This window comes from Sus scrofa, chromosome 1 (assembly GCF_054392235.1).
Source record: "Sus scrofa isolate SSC_HxYL_T2T_F1_AM1 chromosome 1, Sscrofa_HxYL_maternal_Yorkshire_Landrace_v2.0, whole genome shotgun sequence".
Taxonomy (NCBI): Eukaryota; Metazoa; Chordata; class Mammalia; order Artiodactyla; family Suidae; genus Sus; species Sus scrofa.
Window position 1 is genome coordinate 193345534 of NC_139383.1, and position 20613 is coordinate 193366146.

At 38.9% G+C, this 20613-nt stretch overlaps 1 protein-coding gene across 16 annotated transcripts in view; it reads right to left on the reverse strand.

Moving 5' to 3' along the window:
• FERMT2 (FERM domain containing kindlin 2) overlaps positions 1-20613 on the reverse strand; it is an 86356-nt gene that overhangs the window by 11725 nt on the left and 54018 nt on the right. For 8 of the 16 annotated variants that reach the window (XM_021102109.2, XM_021102100.2, XM_021102080.2 and 5 more), the window contains 6 exons: positions 13887-14112; positions 13413-13515; positions 11287-11394; positions 7119-7253; positions 5307-5356; positions 3912-4036 (listed from right to left, as the gene is read on the reverse strand). In XM_021102109.2, coding sequence (XP_020957768.1) covers positions 3912-4036; positions 5307-5356; positions 7119-7253; positions 11287-11394; positions 13413-13515; positions 13887-14112 — 747 coding nt within the window. Of the gene's footprint in view, positions 1-332; positions 1593-3574; positions 4037-5306; positions 5357-7118; positions 7254-11286; positions 11395-13412; positions 13516-13886; positions 14113-14434; positions 14468-20613 lie in introns of those variants that run through there. The other 8 variants (XM_021102091.2, XM_021102069.2, XM_021102060.2 and 5 more) reach the window with 3 other exon arrangements.

Below are 20613 nucleotides of genomic sequence, written 5' to 3' on the forward strand. Positions count from 1 at the left end.
AGGCCAGGATTGAACCCGGAACTTCATGGTTCCTAGTTGGATTTGTTTCCACTGAACCATGATGGGAATTCCTCCCTATGCATTTTTCATTTTTGTTTCCCTTTCAAGTTCCTCTCCTCCAGTCTGCCCTATACCTTAAATATGGGTGCCCTGCAGGGTTCTGTTCTCATTAGCCTTTTCGTATTATAGACAACTATTTCAATGGCCACATATATTTTTAATACTAACTGCTACAACATCATTATGTGCAGCATGCATCTCTCCCATCTCCAAATAGATATCCCACTGGCACCTTAAATTTAAAATAATCCAATTAAATTAAGTTTATTTTTCTCCCCAAACTCACTTACTCTCAATCTTAATCTCACCCTACCCACCCAACCATACAAGCTAGAATCAAGTCTCTCCCCTAGCCTCTCGCAGGTCTGTCGACTGAACTTCCTCAGTATCTCCTGAAGGTGCACCCTTTTCTCTATCCATATGATGAACCTAACCTGAATCACTACCACTGCTCTGAAATCTCCCCGTTTTACTATAGCCAATATAAATATGATGGATCCTATCATTTTCATGTTAGGGTCTCAGTGTTACTTCATCGCTCCTGATTTTTTCCTTAACATTTTTATCCTCTGACAGCATTACCTCCCATGTTAGCAAGATATGGATATGGATATTCAACAGCTATTAAGGAAGGAGTCACCACCCCTGCCCCCACACCTTCCATTCCACATTCTAGCAGCACAACCCCCGCTACAGTTGCTGATGCTTTATTCCAAGCATGTTTACACACCAGTCTCTTTTACCAACTCTTTTCTTCCACGGATCACAATTTTCTCTTTTGGATGTTCACTCCAACATAATTTCCCCCATAAAGTCTCTCCTAATTCCCTCCACCATCACGGAAGAGTAACTGATAGAGCACCCTTACCTCTTTGCTCCTTTGACTTGCTAATTACTTTTTAAGGTACTATTTATTGCCCAAGTTATAACTGTTTATCTCCTAACATACCCTAAATATCCTGAAGGATAAGATTAATCCGTGCTTGCTCACATCTCCAGTGCCTGGCACAGTTTGTGGCACAAGAGATCAATCAGCATCTGTTGAACTGCATTTTTTAGAACTTTGCATTTTAGGAATCTTAGGGGCCCTAGAGAGCATCTAGTCCACAACTCACTACTCAGAGGAAGATGCTGAGGTCCAGATAGGCTATTTTTCCCAAAATCATAGGGCTTGTTTAGTGGCAGAGCAGAATCTAGGCCATTTGATTCTTGGGCTAGTGTTACCTTCAACCAGTGTGATGTGCTTAAAAAGCACTCCTTTGGGAGGACGGGAGAAGTGAGACCAGGACACCCTGTAAACTGTTCTCCATACCAGGACCTGACTCCTCACTTATACAGAGAGAAGATTAGGGATGTAACAGGGACAGATAAGACAGAGGCCAGAAGACAGCCTTGAAGGGAAGCAATATGAAAGCTGTGATGGGGAGTTCCCGTCGTGGCGCAGTGGTTAACAAATCTGACTAGGAACCATGAGGTTTCGGGTTTGATCCCTGCCCTTGCTTAGTGGGTTAAGGACCCGGCATTGTCGTGAGCTGTGGTGTAGGTTGCAGATGCGGCTCAGATCCCGTGTTGCTGTGGCTCTGGCGTAGGCCGGTGGCTACAGCTCCGATTGGACCCCTAGCCTGGGAACCTCCATATGCCGCAGGAGCGGCCCTAGAAAAGGCAAAAAGACAAAAAAAAAAAAAAAAAAAAAAAAGCTGTGATGGATTCTGACAGTAACAGGGGACTTCCTGCTGTGGCACAGTGGGTTAAGAATCTGACTGCAGGAGCTTTGGTCACTGCAGAGGCGTGGGTTCGATCCCCAGCCCAGCATAGTGGGTTAAAGGATCTGGCATTGCCACAGCTGTGGTGCAGGTCACAGCTTCAGGAACTTACATATGCCATGGGTGTGGCCATAAAAAGAAAAAATGATAGAGACCGAAAAGTTAGACTCCTGACCTAGAAAGGCAGTGAGACTAACTAAAAGCTTTATGAAAATTACAGAATTGCAATGCATGGGCATAGCAATCTTCTACCCAGGGCAGAGGTTTTTCTATTTTTTAAAATGTGCGTAACTATAAAGCAATAGTTTGGCTGACTACCAGGAGAATAGAGACAGGGTAGAGATTTGGATATCTTGTTGAAATATACTAAAAATATTCCAATGTACCAAGCAAAATTAAGAATAAGATCTAGAGATTTAACTCCAGAGCCCAGAAGCACCTAACTCCTTTCTGAACTGCCTCTCCAACCCCTTGACTCAGTTGGGAATTCAAGTCTCACAAGAATGCATCTGATTGGAATCTAAATCTCGCTGGAAATGAGTCTGGAAAATGTATTTTAGTCTTCTAGCTTTTGCTATAAGGGAATTCACAGTAAAAGGAGTGTGGAATAGTGAGGAACTGATCTACTGCATCCTCTGCCAAGCATGCTGGCTACCAAGAGTGCAGTGAGTGCTTTGTGAGCTGGTGAGAGAGCAGTTCTCAGGGGTACATCTTCCCAGAGGAAGTGGTATCTAAACTGGAAGTGAGCTGGGCAGTTTTAAATAACATCACCACAAGTGATGAGAGAGGATCTTGGACAGTCTGCAAAACCAGCTAAAGGCCGTGCAGAGAAAGAGGTGGCAGGATGTGCTCCAGCTGCAAAAGAACCAGACCAACCTGGAGAGGAAACTTTCCTACCACCTGAACCAGGGCATCTAACACATGAAAGTGGTGAAGGAATGGTGTGAAGAACTAATACAAGTAACTAAAACCGCAATGAAGCTCTAACTCCACAGATCTGAATGGGGGAAAAAAAAGACCAAACCCAGTAGCTCTGAGCCTTGGCCAGGCTCAGTCCAGGCCACAGGAAACAAGCCTGCCACAGCTGCCACAAGAAAGCAGAAACAGGTCTAGCTACATGTGCCTCAAATGCCAGCCCCTGTTCTGAGACAGCTTTATATTTGAAGAGACAAGAGGAAACCAATGAGATTCAGGATGGCAGCTAGAAGAGACAAGAGGAAACCAATGAGATTCAGGATGGCAACGAGGTTATCCTGGGACTGTCCCAGAAGCCATGATGAAAACAGTGTTAAAGATGACACTTTAACAGGGAAGAAGTGTTGGCAATAAGGAAGAACCTTGCCAAACCCTGCTGGTGTCAGCTAACCCACTGGTGAGCCAGAAAATCAAAAGTCTGGGGATCTGAGCTGGACTAGCTTGTCATCAGTAAAGGTCAGGAAGAGGAGTAGGATGCTGATGAGGAAGAGAGAAACCAGCAAAAACTGGGAGGTGATGACTACAGCACAGATGAAAATTAAGCAGAATCTGAAACAGGTAAGCAGGCAACTCCTGCAGAATGAGGAAAAATTCAATGTCCTGATGCTGAAGAATAGGAAAGAGATACCATAAATTTTCTTAGGATAAAAGTAGAGGAAGTTCCCGTTGTGGCTCAGTGGTAAAGAACCCGACTAGTATCCATGAGGATGCAGGTTTGATCCCTCACTCAGTGGATCAAGGATCCAGTGGATCAAGGATCCAGCATTGCCGTGAGCTGTGGTGTAGGTTGCAGACATAGCTTGGATGTTGCATGGCTGTGGCTGTGGCATAGGCCAACAGCTGAAGCTCTGATTCAACTCCTAGCCTGGAAACTTCCATTTGCCACACATGTGTCCCTAAAAAGCAAAACAAACAAACAAAGAACAGTAGAATCCCATACTTCAAGTGAGGACTGCAGAGAGACTACAACAAAATATTCATGTGAAATTGAATACATACCTAAAGGAGTAAAGGAGCTGCTAAAAAATTTCTCCCCTTAGCAAAATGAAATTTATGAGTGTTAGCTAATAGATATTCCACCATCAATACTGGTCATTGCAAGGCTTCCCTTACCTCTTAGGTTCATCTGATGAGCTGGTGTGCCACTGGATTCTTCTTTGCTCTTATAGCAGGAAATAGATGTATCTTTAAAGGTGCACCAATATTGCTTGTAACCTTTTAGAGTCAGCTTTTTTGGCCTATGTGTCAAATAGAATTAGGAGGAAAACACTTTTGAAATAACTTTACCAATGCTATGTTTTAGCAGCAAAGTTTCACAATGTTAAAAGCCTGAGACCAAGCTTTACATATGCTGAATTCGATTCCCTTTTGGCCATTATATTCAAAGTTGCTATTATTGGATTTGCCCCTTCTTTTTCAATCAATCTTCTCAGGAAGATCTTACAGTGAGTAGGCAGAGAAAGAGAGCAAGACCAATATTCCAGTACTTCTGTCAGTTGTAGCCATCTATATCACTAGCGGGTCACATAGGAAGGGCAGGAAAATAAAGGTGAAGTAAATGTCAATAATTGGAAGGTTCCCAGGTCCTGTAATTAACCTCATGGTGCCCGTGCAACTGCCTCTTGTTTATCTAGCAAGACTAAAGGTGAGGGAAGTGCCTATCTCTCAGGGATGTATTTCAGTGGTGACTTTAACTTACCACTTATGTCAAACTTGAAGCATGAAGAAGAGAGGATAAGGAAAAATATAGGTCAATGCCAAAGGTGTTTATAGGGAGAACAAAGTGAGGTTAGGAAGTGGCATGTGACGTTGGGCTATCAGCTCAGATGTGCTCCATATATGGAGCTGGTATAACACTTAGCTACAGTAAATGGTTTATTTCACAATGGCTTATATTCCATATCACCTCTTTTCCTCTTCCTGCCTTAATGCCTTGCTCTCTTGATTCTGTGCAATATGACTGATCAGATCAATTTTTTTTAGAAGTCTGGATAAGATACACTAAAACCTTGTTATAAATGTCTCATGAACAAATGAATAGAATTCAAAGATTCTGGGGCTCTGAACAAAGAAATAACTACTGACAACAGCAGCTCATTATCTACTGCTTTTCCCCAGATGGGATGCTTTACACTGATAAGCCACTATGTGGGTCAGAATCTGCATGATGCAATCCACCTAGGTTTCACAATCCCGCTCCCTCTGCCCCTCCCACACACCCCTCCCCCTGCCCCTCCCACACACCCCTCCCCAGGCTTAAGAACAATGTTTATCACATAAAACAACTTAATAAAATTAAAAAAAAACCCACAACTTGAATGAGTATTGTAATTTTAATTTGGTAAAGAAGGTTATTTTCTCTCATTTCAATTTAGTGTTCATCTAATTGGTAAATGTTCTTATAGATGCATTTGACAGTCATTTAACGGTAAATTTAAAAGATGTGACCATTGCTATAAAACTGATTTATTTATTAATATTTGGAATCTCTCCCCTTTCTGTACTTACTTGAAAACTTTAATATAGTCAGCAAGTTCAGGAATGGAAGTGATGTCACCCTAGGAAAAGAAATCATTAAAAAAAATTTTTTTTTTAATTTGAAATTCTAATGTTTAGTATTGACATCAAGAACCAGCTTATTCAGGAGTTCCTGTTGTGGCACAGAGGAAACAAATCTGACTAGAAACAATGAGGTTGTGGGTTCGACCCCTGGCCTCACTCAGTGGGTCAAGAATCTGGCGTTGCCATGAGCTGTGGTGTAGTTTGCAGACACGGCTCAGATCCTGAGTTGCTGTGGCTGTGGTGTAGGCCAGAAGCTACAGCTACGATTCGACCCCTAGCCTGGGAACCTCCATATGCCATGGGTACAGCCCTAAAAAGACTAAATAAATAAATAAATAAATAAATAAATAAAAGAACCAGCTTATTCAATAAATAATCAAAATTACTTATAATAGATATTACAAAGATTTTAAAGGCCAATCAATATTATACGGCCATATAGTACAATGGTATTTTTTTTTTCTTTTTAGGGCCACACCTGTGGCATACGGAGGTTCCCAGGTTAGGGGGTGGAATCAGAGCTGTAGTCGCCAGCTACTCCACAGCCACAGCAACGCAGGATCCGAGCCTCATGTGTGACCTACACCACAGCTCACGGCCACACCAGATCCTTAGCCCACTAGTGAGGCCAGGGATTGAATCTGTGTCCTCATGGATGTTAGTCAGATTTGTTAACCACTGAGCCATGCTGGGAACTCCTGGTATTTTCAAATGACATAAAAAGCTATTAAAAATTTTATCTGGAGTTCCCGTCGTGGCGCAGTGGTTAACGAACCCGACTAGGAACCATGAGGTTGCGGGTTCATTCCCTGCCCTTGCTCAGCGGGTTAACGATCCGGCGTTGCCATGAGCTGTGGTGTAGGTTGCAGATGCGGCTTGGATCCAGCCTTGCTGTGGCTCTGGCGTAGGCTGGTGGCTACAGCTCTGATTCAACCCCTAGCCTGGGAACCTCCATATGCCGCGGGAGCGGCCCAAAGAATTAGCAAAAAGATGAAAAAAAAAAAATTTTATCAAAATACCAACTTATACAACCCACAGGAATATATCATTGATTTCTAATATAGCTAAAACTATCTGTAGCTCCATATAGAAATTTTGTAAAAAATAAAAACACTGAGATAAGTATTTCTTATGTAAAAACTAATTCCTAAGCACTTAAAAATTTTCCAGAGACCTATTTTTTTCTTCTTCTATAATACTTCAAATTTGGAGAACTCTAAATGGATTTGACCATGACTTGAGATTAACATCTCTGCAGAAGGGGGAGGGAGTGGGAGGGATTGGGAGCTTGGGCTTATCAGATACAACTTAGAATAGATTTACAAGGAGATCCTGCTGAATAGCATTGAGAACTTTGTCTAGATACTCATGTTGCAACAGAAGAAAGGGTTGGGGAAAAAATGTAATTGTAATGTATACATGTAAGGATAACCTGACCCCCTTGCTGTACAGTGGGAAAATAAAAAAAATTATTAAAAAAAAAACAAAAAACAAAAAACAAACATCTCTGCAGAAATGTCCCCCCACTACTTGTTAAGAGAATGTGTAGTGTCAGAAGATCTACCTTTACTGTGTTGGAAGTACTAGACACTAGAACATTATTAAGAATTTTCCTGAAAGTTTCCAGAAAACCAACGTCTGTATTCTCTAAAGCAAAGATATTTCTCTATATCCCCCAAACACTTCCCAAATCCTAGTTCCACAAAAAGGTATAAGCATCAATTAAAATTAAATGAGAAGGTAAAAGATTCACCCTACCAAAATTGTGGATGTTTTTCCCCCTTCCAAAGTAATCTCCAGGTCTGAAAGGGCGGCATCAACTTCATCAACTTCTTTGTCACTGTTGTTCAAATGATTCTCTGATGTCATGATTGACAGCTTATTGATATGATACTGAAACCAAAAGTGATATTTCGTTTAAATGACTGTTCTAACTAGGAACTTTAAAAAAATGAGATTCTATCTGTACCTATACTGAATGCTTTTTATCACCTAATCTGAAAAGCTAAAAAGTCTCCAAGAATTAGAAGGATAGGAAAATAGGCATGGCACCTGAAATCAATATCCTAAATCTACTAATATTTACTCAAAAAAAATAGCATCTTTGGACAAATACAATTAAATTTGGTTTGGGAGTCCCTAGATTTAGAGAGTTAACATATTCTCCACCAAGCTCTATATGAGGAGAGACTTTTAACTGTCTTTTTTTTTTTTTGCACTGCAGTATTGCATATCCAGAATGCAACCAGAAACCAAGAGATAATGAACAGAACAGAATATGCATAAGGTCTTCTGTAGAAATGGATTAACAGTGATTATATTAGTACTATTATGTTGAAAACTAAAGTTTCACTTTCCTTTCATCCTCAATTCAATGTTGGAAACATGATCAGAGGGAGATGGCATTCATATTATCTCTCACACATTAGAATAAGATAGATTACGTTTATATGTGAACACACACACAACCCCGACACACACACAAATACCCACATTTACATATGAGTGTATGTATAATGAGTAGTGGTAACTACTCCTATAGGTAGACAGAAAAATCTTTGGGTACAGAGCAGCTAATCATAATCTTAAATACATTTAGGTAAGTGACTTAGAACAAATATTAATGATTAGATTTTGATGCTAAACTTTACAGAGGTTTTATACAAAATTAACCAGAACTTTTAAATGACTTAATCAGTTACTTTTCAAAGCACTAAGTAGCAATCCACATTTTTGATGGGTTCATTCACTGAACACAATCTAGTCATCGGAACATTTAGTGAGATAATCCTGAAGCCAATTATCAACATTCCTCTGTATTTTAAGATTTAGTAAATTAGTAATGACTAGTCTCTGGCTGTAACTTCACTTGTGCTGAAATGAATCCTTACAGTGGTAGAAGCTTCCATATTCACAAATCATGGAGAAAGAGGTAGATTGAGGCCCTCAGGCAGTAGCCTAAAACATCAGGGTATATTAAGAAACATACGGAAAGGTGGTTAAAAATAGAGATTCTCAGCTTTACCCCAGAGATTTTGATTCAGTAAATCTGGGGTCCAGTCTGGAACTTGCAATTTGACTAAGTGCCTTACATGATTCTGATATAAAGGGTCCTTATGAGTTAAACTGGAAAAGTCCTGACTATGAACGGGAGTGGTCCTAAAATCCAGATTTGCCTTCAAAAGTCACGGGTATCGGGAGTTCCCATCGTGGTGGTGCAGCAGAAACGAATCCAACTAGGAATCATGAGGTTGTGGGTTCAATCCCTGGCCACGCCTCGCTCAGTGGATTAAGGATCTGGCGTTGCTGTGAGCTATGAGGTCACAGACACAGCTTGGATCTGTTTGCTGTGGATGTGGCATAGGCAACAGCTCCGATTAGACCCCTAGCCTGGGAACCTCCATATGCCACCAGTGTGGCCCTAAAACACAAGATGAAACAAAAAAGTCATGGGTATCTATTAGATATTACAGTACATCACTGGACCGAAATGCTTGAAACACAGGGTTACTAACTTATTTTCCTTAATCCACAGTTTCTTACTTTGAATTATTTTATTTCTTTGAACTAGAAGCTTTAAGGAAGGGACAGTTCAGAGTACAGCCTGTATCTAAAATAAAAAATACTAGGCATCTCCTTGCCATACTTTCAGAGTTTCCACCTTCTTGTACTGGATGGCTTCCAAGAGGCTTTGGGTCAGTCACTGGGAAGGCTTCTGACAACTCATGGTATTTTTAGTCCAAAATTCTCTCAATGAATCTAGATTCCCCCCACACACACACACCCATGGCATGTGTAAATTCCTGGGCCAGGAATTGAACCTGCAACATGGCAGTGACAACACTGGATCCTTAGCCTGCTACGCCACAGAAAACTCCCGAATTTAGATTTTTAAATGGTCCAGGAAAGCTATTTTGGAGCATTCAGTTTCCATGAATTAAAATCCGTGGTTCTGAGGTGTTTTCTACTGCATCAAAATGGAACATCTAATGTTAGGTGAGGATGGGGATTGGGGAAAGCTGCAAAATAATCCCATTTCTGTGACTACACAACTGTGTGTATAGTCATTCAACAGTTATTTTTTTTTGAACACCCACTGTGTGCCAGGCACAGTATAATATATCTGTTGGCTTTAAAAAAAACATTATTTTTATAATAAAAAGGTAAGAAATACTATACCAAAAAACCTGTGGTTCTTCTGATGTATATTTTATATGTCTTATTATTCTGTCACCAGCAAAATTTCACTTGAAAATTACGAGCCTATATTCTAAGTGAGAAAGATATAGAGAGAACACCATAACCAAGTGAGGTACTTAATTTAATTCAAGTAATTCTTCAGATAGTCTGAATCATCCAGAAACACAATAACAGAGTCTTAACTAGTTGATTAAGCAAGACTTTAGAAAATAACTAGTTAAACTAATTCATCTATCGTTAAAGATTATCCCTGCCTGAGCTTCATTTTAATTCCCTTCTTCCAGTAATATAAACTATGGATAAATGAGCTGTTCTTCCTCTGTGAAGGACAACCTTTTTTTTTTTTTTTTTTTTTTTTTTGCCTTTTCTAGGGCTGCTCCTGCGGCATATGGAGATTCCCAGGCTAGGAGTCTAATCAGAGCCGTAGCCACCAGATCCTTAACCCACTGAGTAAGGCCAGGGATCTAACCCGCAACCTCGTGGTTCCTAGTCGGATTTGTTAACCACTGCACCACGATGAGAACTGCAAGGACAACTTTTTGAGTCTTAACTGAGAAGGCTTTCTGGGTACATAGAAGTATTTGGAAGACTGAAAGCATGTTTGTGTTCCAAAGAAAATATTAAATCATTATTACAATTAAAAGCTTTTCATAACTGAATGTCAGCCTTGCTTCCAGTACTTAAAAAACATCAATTTTATCAGAACTCTAGGTGAAAACAGAATTCCACTATAATCCGAAAATACTCATCAAAGCCTCACTCAGAGGCTTTGAAATGTAAGAAATATTAATCTAGGGGTCGAGGAGACCTCAGTGTCTCCAAGAATGCTGCTCTGTGGATGCCACCCTAATATGATTTTACCAGAGGGAATAACAGTAATGAAGCGGACAATTAATTTTTTTAGTAAGCCCTACTGTAATTTTGAAACAGGTGGTATGCAAGAACCACATTTAGAAAAATACTGGTTTAATATTAGCTGTCTAGTTCTTAAGGATTCTCATTCTAAAAACTTAGTTATGTTTAGTTTCACTAGTCTCTTAAAATTTTATAATCTTGAAAGTTATTCATTTCTGCCATAGCCCATTTTACAAATATTATCATGCCCAGTTATTTATTAAATTATGCAAAAAAGCTTCATTTCAGCAATCTGATTTTTACTATAGATTTTATTTCCAGGGGGAAAACTGGATAGTTTGAAGCTAGTATACATCTGGGGGTGGGAGGATATTTTTCTCCTACAGGATAAAGAAAAGTAACTATTAAGTATACCACTAAATTCTTACATAAGAAAATACTACACTAAATTCACATTTATTTTGCCTTCTACGTGTCTATTCACTTTAAGATTTTATTTTTTCTGTTAGAGTTGATTTACAATGTTCTGTCAATTTCTGCTGTATAAAAAAGTGACCCAGTCATACATACGTATATACATACACACACACACATTCTTTTTCTTACATTATCCTCCATCACAAGTGACTAGACATAGTTCCCTGTGCTACATATATAGCAGGATCTCATTGCTTATCCACTCTAAATGCAACAGTTTACATTTACTAACCCCAAACTCCCCCCTCTCTCCCCCTCCCTTCTATTCCCTTTCTACATAGGAAAAAGTAAAATGCTATCAAAATGTTACTGGAATTACTATGCCATTTCACCATTTAAATAATCCCCTAGCCTTTTCCCCTGCAAACTCCCATTAACCCATATTCTCCACTACCTGCAGGGCTGCAAACATCATCATTTCTTCTTCGGTGCATTCAATTTCTTCCAAGAGGATAGCCCATTTGGCCTGCTCATAAAGCTGATTGATTCTGATTGCATCATACTGCAACAAAAGACACACAATTCTTTTGTAATATATCACCTTTAACATTAACAATAAAGACAAAAAGCTATCTATTCAATATACATATATATACACACACCTAACTGTTCATTAAAAATGGCATTAAAAGATGCCAAAAGATTTTTATGTATTTGGTATTAGAAGTAGCTTTTGTCTATTTTTTTCCAGGGAAATAACCATTAGGTATCATAGCCCTTAACAAAAGGAACTTAACTTGAAGACATTAAAGTGAGGTAGAACTAACTCCTTTTCAATATTATTGTTGCAACTTACCACACTAACATGTCATAACCAGAGAGTAAATCAGTCATTTCAAGGAATATTTGCTCACTGTGGAAAAGCACACCCAGACAAAGTGGCAGGTCCACGGAAACTAACCATTTTAAGAATCCAGCAGTTCCCATTGTAGCTCAGCAGTAACGGATGCAACTAGTATCCATGAGGATGCAGGTTTGATCCCTGGCATCACTCAGTGGGTTAAGGATCTGGCATTGCTGTGAGCTGTGGTGTAAGTTGCAGACATGGCTGGGATCTGGCGTTGCTATGACTGTGGCATAGGCTGGCAGCTCTGATTCAACCCCTAGCCTGGGAACTTCCACATGCCATAGGTGTGGCCTTAAAAAGCCAAAAAAAAAAAAAGAAGAATCCAAAATAGAAGGTGTGAGTATGTGCGCGCATGCGCGCGCACACACACACACAGGAAATATTTACTTATACTGAATTATCCATTTAGTTATGTTAATAAAAATAAACAGTAATATCTTCACAATACTATCTTAGGATGGTAACAGAATACACAGCCCCCTCCCACTCCCTGCAAATGTAACTATATTCCCAGAACAGCTTTGACTTTACTAAAATTAGGTATGATATAACCTAAAAAGGAATTTAAATGACTTTTAATAATTCTACTATATATGTTTTGCTGTTGTATAATTATTTAAACACATAATTTGAAATGATACACACACATATATATACATTAAAATCTAGACTATAACCTAGACACAAAGGGATGAGAATCAGTCAAGAGAGGCCCCCTCCACCCACAAAATTCAAAATACAAACAAATGAAAAGCAAAAGATCCAAATCTCTGTGCTGTGTGTTTTCTTGGGCAGGGGGCTGGGGAGCAGTGGGGTTGAGGGGAAACATTCCAGATCTCTATAGCAAATTAAAATCTTAACAGAAAAGCAGAGTACTTCAGTAGTACAGATGATGCCAACCATCTGATGGTAAAAACATATTACAGTGTTTGGCTATTAAATTGGAAGACATGCAGACTATAAAAAAAATTTTTTTGAAGCAACATCTTCTGAGATATATAATTAGAAATCTGAAAGTAACTGAATAGGCTATCTTTCAGAAAACTTTTCTTTTACCTAAAGTACAACTGAAGAGAGATGTTAAAAAAAAAAAAAAAAAAAAAAAAACATTAACTTTACCAATTCTGTAGTACCAAGTGCCTTTATTTTTTTTTATTTTTTTATTTTTTTTGTCATTTCTTGGGCCACTCCCGCGCGGCACATGGAGGTTCCCAGGCGAGGGGTCGAATCGGAGCTGTAGCTGCCAGCCTAGGATAGGCTAGAGCCACAGCAACGCAGGATCCGAGCCGCGTCTGCGACCTACACCACAGCTCAGGTCACGGCAACGCCGGATCTTTAACCCACTGAGCAAGGCCAGGGATTGAACCCGCAACCTCATGGTTCCTAGTTGGATTCGTTAACCACTGCGCCACGACGGGAACTCCTGCCAGGTGCCTTTAAAATACAAATCAACTAAAAACTCAATTATCTTAACAAAAAAGAAAAGCATTTAGTTACGCTCCCAACGTAATAAAACAATAGACTTATTTAAAATACAGGTGCCTTTCTCCAAAGCTCTGAGTTTTTAATATTATTCAAGACTTGCTATATACAGCCAAACAATTCCTCACCCCAACAACCTCCAAAAAAAGCAAACAAAAAGAACAAAAGAGATCCCTCTAAACCCTCGATACCTTTGGATTCAAATCAAAAAAGCTGTAATACTTGAATCGGAGCAGCAAGGCCTCATTTTCCTTCACATCTTGTTCCATGAGAGATCTTGAGGAATCAAGCCACCTGGGGAAATTAACAAGAGCAGTGGAACATAAGCAAGACAGAATTAATATTTCTACCTCTATGTGGATAAAGATATTTATTTATTTATTTATTTTGCTTTTTACGGCCATACCCTGGGCATATGGAAGTACCCAGGCTAGGGGTCGAATTGGAGCTACAGCTGCCGGCCTGTATCACAGCCACAGCAACACAGGATCCAAGCCACATCTGCAACCTACACCACAGCTCATAGCAACAATGGATCCCCAACCCACTGAGCAAGGCCAGGGATCAAACCCACATCCTCATGAACACTAGTCAGATTTGTTTCTGTTGTGCCACAACAGGAACGCCAAGAAATTTTAAAATTATGTCTATACTTTAAAACTTACCCTTGGTTGATTTTTGCTTTGTCAAGAAGGGCTTGAGGCTTGAACATTTTCGCCAAGATTTCTGGTGATGTTATTGGTTGACTGACGGCAAGTATACCGGGGTTGCCTTCTGACAAAGCACTGTCACCGAACCAAGCAGAAGTCGGTGACAAGGGGCTTCCATCATGAGCATCGTAAGTGGGGGTCATTGTTTTACTATAAAGTCCTGGGCTTGAATATATACTTCCTAATAAATAACATGAAAAATAGGTAGTTAAGTATGAAGCATGGTATATTAGTTTTCAGTAACACATGCTATAATGATATAAAGCATACTCTGAAACAAAAACTTCATTCTGGAATGGAAAGCCACAGTACATTATTTTACCTGCCTTAAAAACATGAAATTAACTCTTTGTATTAAAAACACATAATAACAGGCTCAAAAAATATAATTAAATTGGTGGAAATTCTAGGGAAAAAATCAGTTTGAGAGTTAGAATATAAGTTAAGGATATTGCTGAAGCAGACAGACCAACATTTTTGTTTTTAATTGTGCCAAGGCTCACCTTTCAGAGGGCCAATGTAAAGAACATCAGTGCCTATAGGAAAGGAAAGAAAGGAATTCAGAAGGTAAAGGAAAAGCAATAACAGAAGACAGAAACAAAGAATGAAAATGAAAAGAAGGGAAAGGAAAAAACAGATTTTTTTTCCTAATTGTGAATCATAAACTGAAGTAAATATTTCCAGTGGATTTAAGAGTAAAGAACCTTAGAAGCTATAACCTATTAAGTTTTTGTCCAATTCAAAACAATGAGGTTGTGCTCTAGTCACATGTTTAGTGACAAATATGTTTACATTTATCCCCCTCTAAAATCACCACAGTTTTAAGACAGCTCAATGTAACTGAATAAATTCACATAAATTAAGAGAATAATTTTATGTTGATGTTTTCTCAATGAATAGCTCAACCCATTCCAAAAGATTTACAAATAAAGTATTAAAGCAAAGGGATGGGTAAAATTTTGTCTAGAAAGAGGCTAACAAAGAAAGGTACATTTTATAATTAAACCCCTCAAGGTAGAGATACTGTCTTTTTAATCTTTCCTGCCTCAGTGTTAAAGGGGTAGGCATACAGTAAAGGCTACGTTTTTTTTAAAAAAGTTGAATTAGTCCACTGATCATCTATTCTCTGTCATTTAAACTACAAAAATTGGAGTTCCTATCATTGCTCAGTGGTTAACGAATCTGACTAGGAACCATGAGGTTATGGGTTCAATCCCTGGCCTTGCTCAGTGGGTTAAGGATCCAGCGTTGCCATGAACTGCGGTGTGGGTTGTAGACGTGGCTCAGATCCAGCGTTGCTGTGGCCCAGGTGTAGGCCAGTGGCTACAGCACCGATTAGACCCCTAGCCTGAGACTCTCTATATGCCACAGGTGTGGCCCTAGAAAAAGACCAAAAAAAAAAAAAAAACCTACAAAAATTAAGGCGATTATATTAAGACTTAAAAAAAAATTCAGAATGACACTAAGAGCACCTCCCTTTCAAAGTCCTAACTCTGTTAATTATATTTTGTCCTGTAGTCATAGTTTTTAAAAAGAAAATGTGTAAATGTGTGCCACATTATTAATGAATGATGTTATTAAATGGAATGGCTGTTTTCCTTACCTAGTTTAGGAATATGCTTAAGAATTTCTCTCCTCTCTAAGGATACACTACCCCCAAATACACAATGATAGAAACAATTACCTATTTAAAAAAGTGGTGGTAATACTAGAGATTTTTGAAGTTGTAAAGACAGTCTAAGAAGAGAACACAAAGTGAGAAAAAGGAAAACAAAAAACAAAAAAAAAAAACCCAGCCTCTTACTAGCCACAGGGTATCTGATTTGATGTCCCTAAAAATGTGTTCTCTCAATGAATACTAAAGCAACTTGCAGAATGTGAACACTGTTAAATAAGCAACAAAGACAGCTGTGAATGATCCTTTTTGGCGTTCAAGGAAGAACACTGGGATATTTCGTTGTACCTTTAGAAGCAAGAACCGTAACTCCAAGGGCATTTTGTGATAAGGTTACTTATTAAAAGGGCTGAAAACATTACTCCAGCTCAGCTCGGCAAAAAAGAATTCTGCTATAGAGAGTATACATGTAAATAAGGTGTGGAAAAACATTAACTTCTAGGCAGAATCTTCTCATGGTTTATTTCAAAGATCTAGCAAACAAATCTTTTAAGAAACAATTAGAATATTGCCAATTCACTCCTGGTATGATGAATTATAGTTACTATTCTGAACTGAGTAGAGTAAGAATTAACAATTTTCTTTATGAAGTTTCTAAAACAAAGAATGTAGGGGAATTCTTGCTATATGGCACAATGGGTTAAGAATCTGACTGTAATGGCTCAGATCGCTGCAGAGGTGTTGGGTTCGATCCCCTGGCCTGGTGCAGTGGATTAAAGGATCTGGCGTTTAGATTTAAGATTTAAAAATAAAAACAAAAGATTTAAAAATAAAAACAGAAAAAGTAGAAAATACAGTCCCTTAAATTACGCAACATTTAATAGAATCAGCCACCCAATCACTTCCCTTCCCTCTTTCTTATACTTTGTATAATTTCCATTTCATATTTAGTTACTTCATTTTTCCCATTTATTCTTTTTTTGTTAAGCAATCTATAGTAAGAACTCATTTAGTGCTCCCAACAACCCTATTCTCATTTTAAAGGAGCCAGCTGAGGAACAAAGAAGTTAACATACTTGTCTAATGTCAAAAGCTATTAAGTTGGAGAGCCAAGCTGTAAGTCAGAAGACTGAAGCTGAACACACTGCCTCCCAGGTACCATAACTTATTTAAGCCATTCTCAACTGGGGTGCATTTACTTATTTTATGAGTTTTATTACTGATGTCACCACTGCTACTGCAAGCAATGCCTTCCAATAAACACTTGTACTTATTTCCCAATTCTAGCAGCATTGCTAGGTCAGAGGGTACTGAAATTTAAATTCCTTTTAAGTCTCAGTTCAATGATAATCCCAACTAGTCTGTATTCCTGATTGCCCAATTTAAACCACATTTGAAGTAGAAAACTAATACAGGATAAGATGAAGCATCATATGTACTCAGCAACAAAACAGGAGTTTGCTAAACAACATTGAGCAATAACTTAAAAACCATAAGGAGAAATAAATACTTCAATAAGCTCTATAGTCTTGGGCCACCTACTGTAACTATTAAAAAGCCAATGTAACCTAATTGCTCCTCAGAGTATTCCTATATTTTAATACAGTAGAATCTGCCTCATAACTTGGTTATTATATATTCATATATATCTTAAAAATACTAGAGTACTTAATATACTTAAGAAACTTTTCCATCAAAATATCTAGCTCATACTAAGAAAACATTTACACTTAATTTAAAAAATCAATGTTGATATTACAGATAAATTAAAATACATAAGTATAAGTATGAAATAACTATAAAAGTATTAAGAGGACATAGAGAAGACTTTCTATAATATTTGTGAGGATTTTCTTAAGAGTGAAAATCTAGAACTATAAAGTAAATAAGAGATTTGACGACATAAAAATGTACAACTTTAGTATAGTAAAAAAGACTACAAACAAAGATTTTTAAAATGCTAGTATGGGTAAAATATTTCTCACATTAAAAGATTAATATCACTAAAACAAAAATATAGATAAAAGAAAATGGGCAAAGTCCATGATTAGAAAATTAATAGAAGAAATAGGAATGCCTAATAAATATATGAAATATTACTCAACTATCATTCCCATTATTCACCAGGAAAATTAAAGTAATTCTGAGATTATTGTCATACTGGCAAACATCTGTAAAGATCTGCAACATTTAGTATTGGGCAGAATGTAGCAAAGGGGCATTTACATATACTGTTGATAGGAATGTAAAGCCATCACCTTTATACTTTTTGGAGTATTGTCAACCCTTGAATGTCACAGGTTTGAACCAGGTGAGTCCACTTATACATGAATTTTCTTCAACAGTAAATACTATTGTACTACATGATCCATGGTTGCTTGAATCCATGTATGCAGAACCTTGGATATGGAAAGCCAACTACAAATTATACAAAGATTTTTTTTTCCTTCCTTTTTAGGGCCTCACTTGCAGCATATGGAGTTCCCAGGCCAGGGGTCAAATCAGAGCTGCAGTTGCCGCCCTACACCATAGCCACGGCAATACAAGATTCAAGCCGCATCTGTGACAACACCAGATTCTTAACCCACTGAGTGAGGCCAGGGATCAAACCCGCAAGCTCATGGATACTAGTCAGGTTCTTAACCTGCTGAGCCCCAATGGGAACTCCTATACAAAGTCTTTTGATTACAAGGAAGGTGGACCCTCAAGCCCCACACTGTCCAAGGGTCAACTGTATGTTTCAATTTCGGGGAAAATTTTTGAATTATCTAACATAAAAATTAGATTCTACCTAGCTAGAGAAACAGTTAAATGTAGTTTCTCTACATGGAAAAATCTGATCCTATATACAGAAAGATAGGTACACCTACTCTGACACAGAAAAATTACCAAAACATACTATTTAATGAAAAAAAAACTCACATTGCAGAACAATATATAATTATTAGTCTCTCATTAATGTTATAAAAAATAAAACTAGACATGCTAATAGATATAAAACACAGAAAAGATACTGGCAAGTTGTATTCCAAATATTTACAACATAGTTACACACAGCAATCAAGAAATGGCTACTTCCTGACAGGGTTTAGCAAGAGGTAAACTGAAGTCAAATTTTCACCTTTGGTTTAGTACATTTCTGTATTACAGTACTTCAATTTTTATGAGACTGTATTAATGAATAACTTTTGTACTTAAAAAAATGGTATGATGTCCCTTACTATGTATCATTGAGCGAAAAACACAAATTACAAATGTGTGTATAACTCAGTCCCAGTTTCATCATTTAAAAACAAATACAGGAGTTCAGGTCATGGCGCAGTGGTTAACGAATCCGACTAGGAACCATCAGGTTGCGGGTTCGATCCCTGGCCTTGCTCAGTGGGTTATAACGATCCAGCGTTGCCGTGAGCTGTGGTGTAGGTCGCAGACGCAGCTCGGATCCCGAGTTGCTGTGGCTCTGGTGCAGGCTGGCTGCTACAGCTCTGATTAGACCCCTAGCCTGGGAACCTCCAGATGCCGCGGGAGCGGCCCAAGAAATGGTAAAAAGACCAAAAAAAAAAATAAAAAAAATAAAAACAAATACAGGAGCTTCCAGGTTGATGAACGCCTGGCAGCTCCAAGAAGGCAGGGAAGTTCGCACTCCTTCCGGGAGCCTTGCCTAAGCATCTTTCATCATAAACTGCTTCCCACTGACCACAAAACTCAGCCCACATGTGAACACTGGGAGGAAGTTGGTGTCCATCTGCCATGATGCATCAACTTGACTCTTTGGCCACTTGTTCACGCAAAGTTACTGAGGGAAGAGACAAGACGGTGGAATAGAAGGACTCGAGCCCACTTCCTCTCATGAAAACACCAAAATCAAAACTAACTGCTGAACAACCATTGACAGAAAACACTGGAACCTACCAAAAAAGATATTCTATAACCAAAGACAAAGAAGAAGCCACAAGATGGTAGGAGGGGGGCTTTCACTATATAATCAAATCTCATACCTGCCAGGTGGGCAACTCATAACTGGAAAATAATTATATTGCAGAGTTTCTCCCACACGAGTAACCATTCTGAGCCCCGTGTCAAGCTCCCCTGCCTGGGGGCTCTGGCATCAGGAAGAAGAGCCTCCCCCCTGCCCACCGCCCCAAGCATTTGGTATTGAAGGCCAGTGGGGCTTGAGTGCAGGAGCTCCATAGAACTGGTGAAAACAGAGACTCTACTCTTGAAGTGAGCACACAAGGTTTCATGTGCAGTGGGACCCAGAGCAAAGCAGTGACTCCAAAGGAGCCTGGGCCAGAGCCTACCTGCAGGTCTTGGAAGGTCTCCTAGGGAGGCAGGGGTTGGCTGTGGCTCACTGTGGGGACAAGAATACCAGGGATGGAGGCACCAGGAAATATTTATCAACATGAGCTCTGTTGGAGGTCACCATTTTGGCATCAAGACCTGGCCCAACTCAATAGCCTGCAGGCTCCACTGCTGGGATGCCTCAGGCCAAATGACCGTCAGCAGAAAGGCTACCTAAAGTCACCCTGAGCCCATAGCCTGCTCTGAACATACCCCTTGACACAGCCTTGCCCACCAAAAGGACAAGACCCAGCTCCATCCATCAGTGGGCAGGCATCAGTACCTCTCATCAGAAAGCCTGCACAAGCCCCTGAACCAACCTTACCACAAATAAACCCAGTTAATCTATGACAAAGGAGGCAAGAATACACAATATAGAAAAGATAGTCTCTTCAATAGTGGTGCTGGGAAAACTGGATAGCTAACATGTAAAAGAATGAAATGAGAACATTCTTTAACACCATACATAAAAATAAACTCAAAATGGATTAAAGACCTAAATGTGATAATATAAAACTCTTAGAGGAAATCATCAGCTGAACACTCTGGCATAAACTGCAGCAATATCTTTTTGGATCTACTTCCTAGAGAAATGAAAATAAAAATATAAATAAACCAATGGGACCTAATTAAACTTGAAAGCTTTTGCACAGCAAAGGAAACCATAAACAGAACAAAAAGACAAACCAAAGAGTGGCAGAAAATATTTGCAAACAATCCCAACAT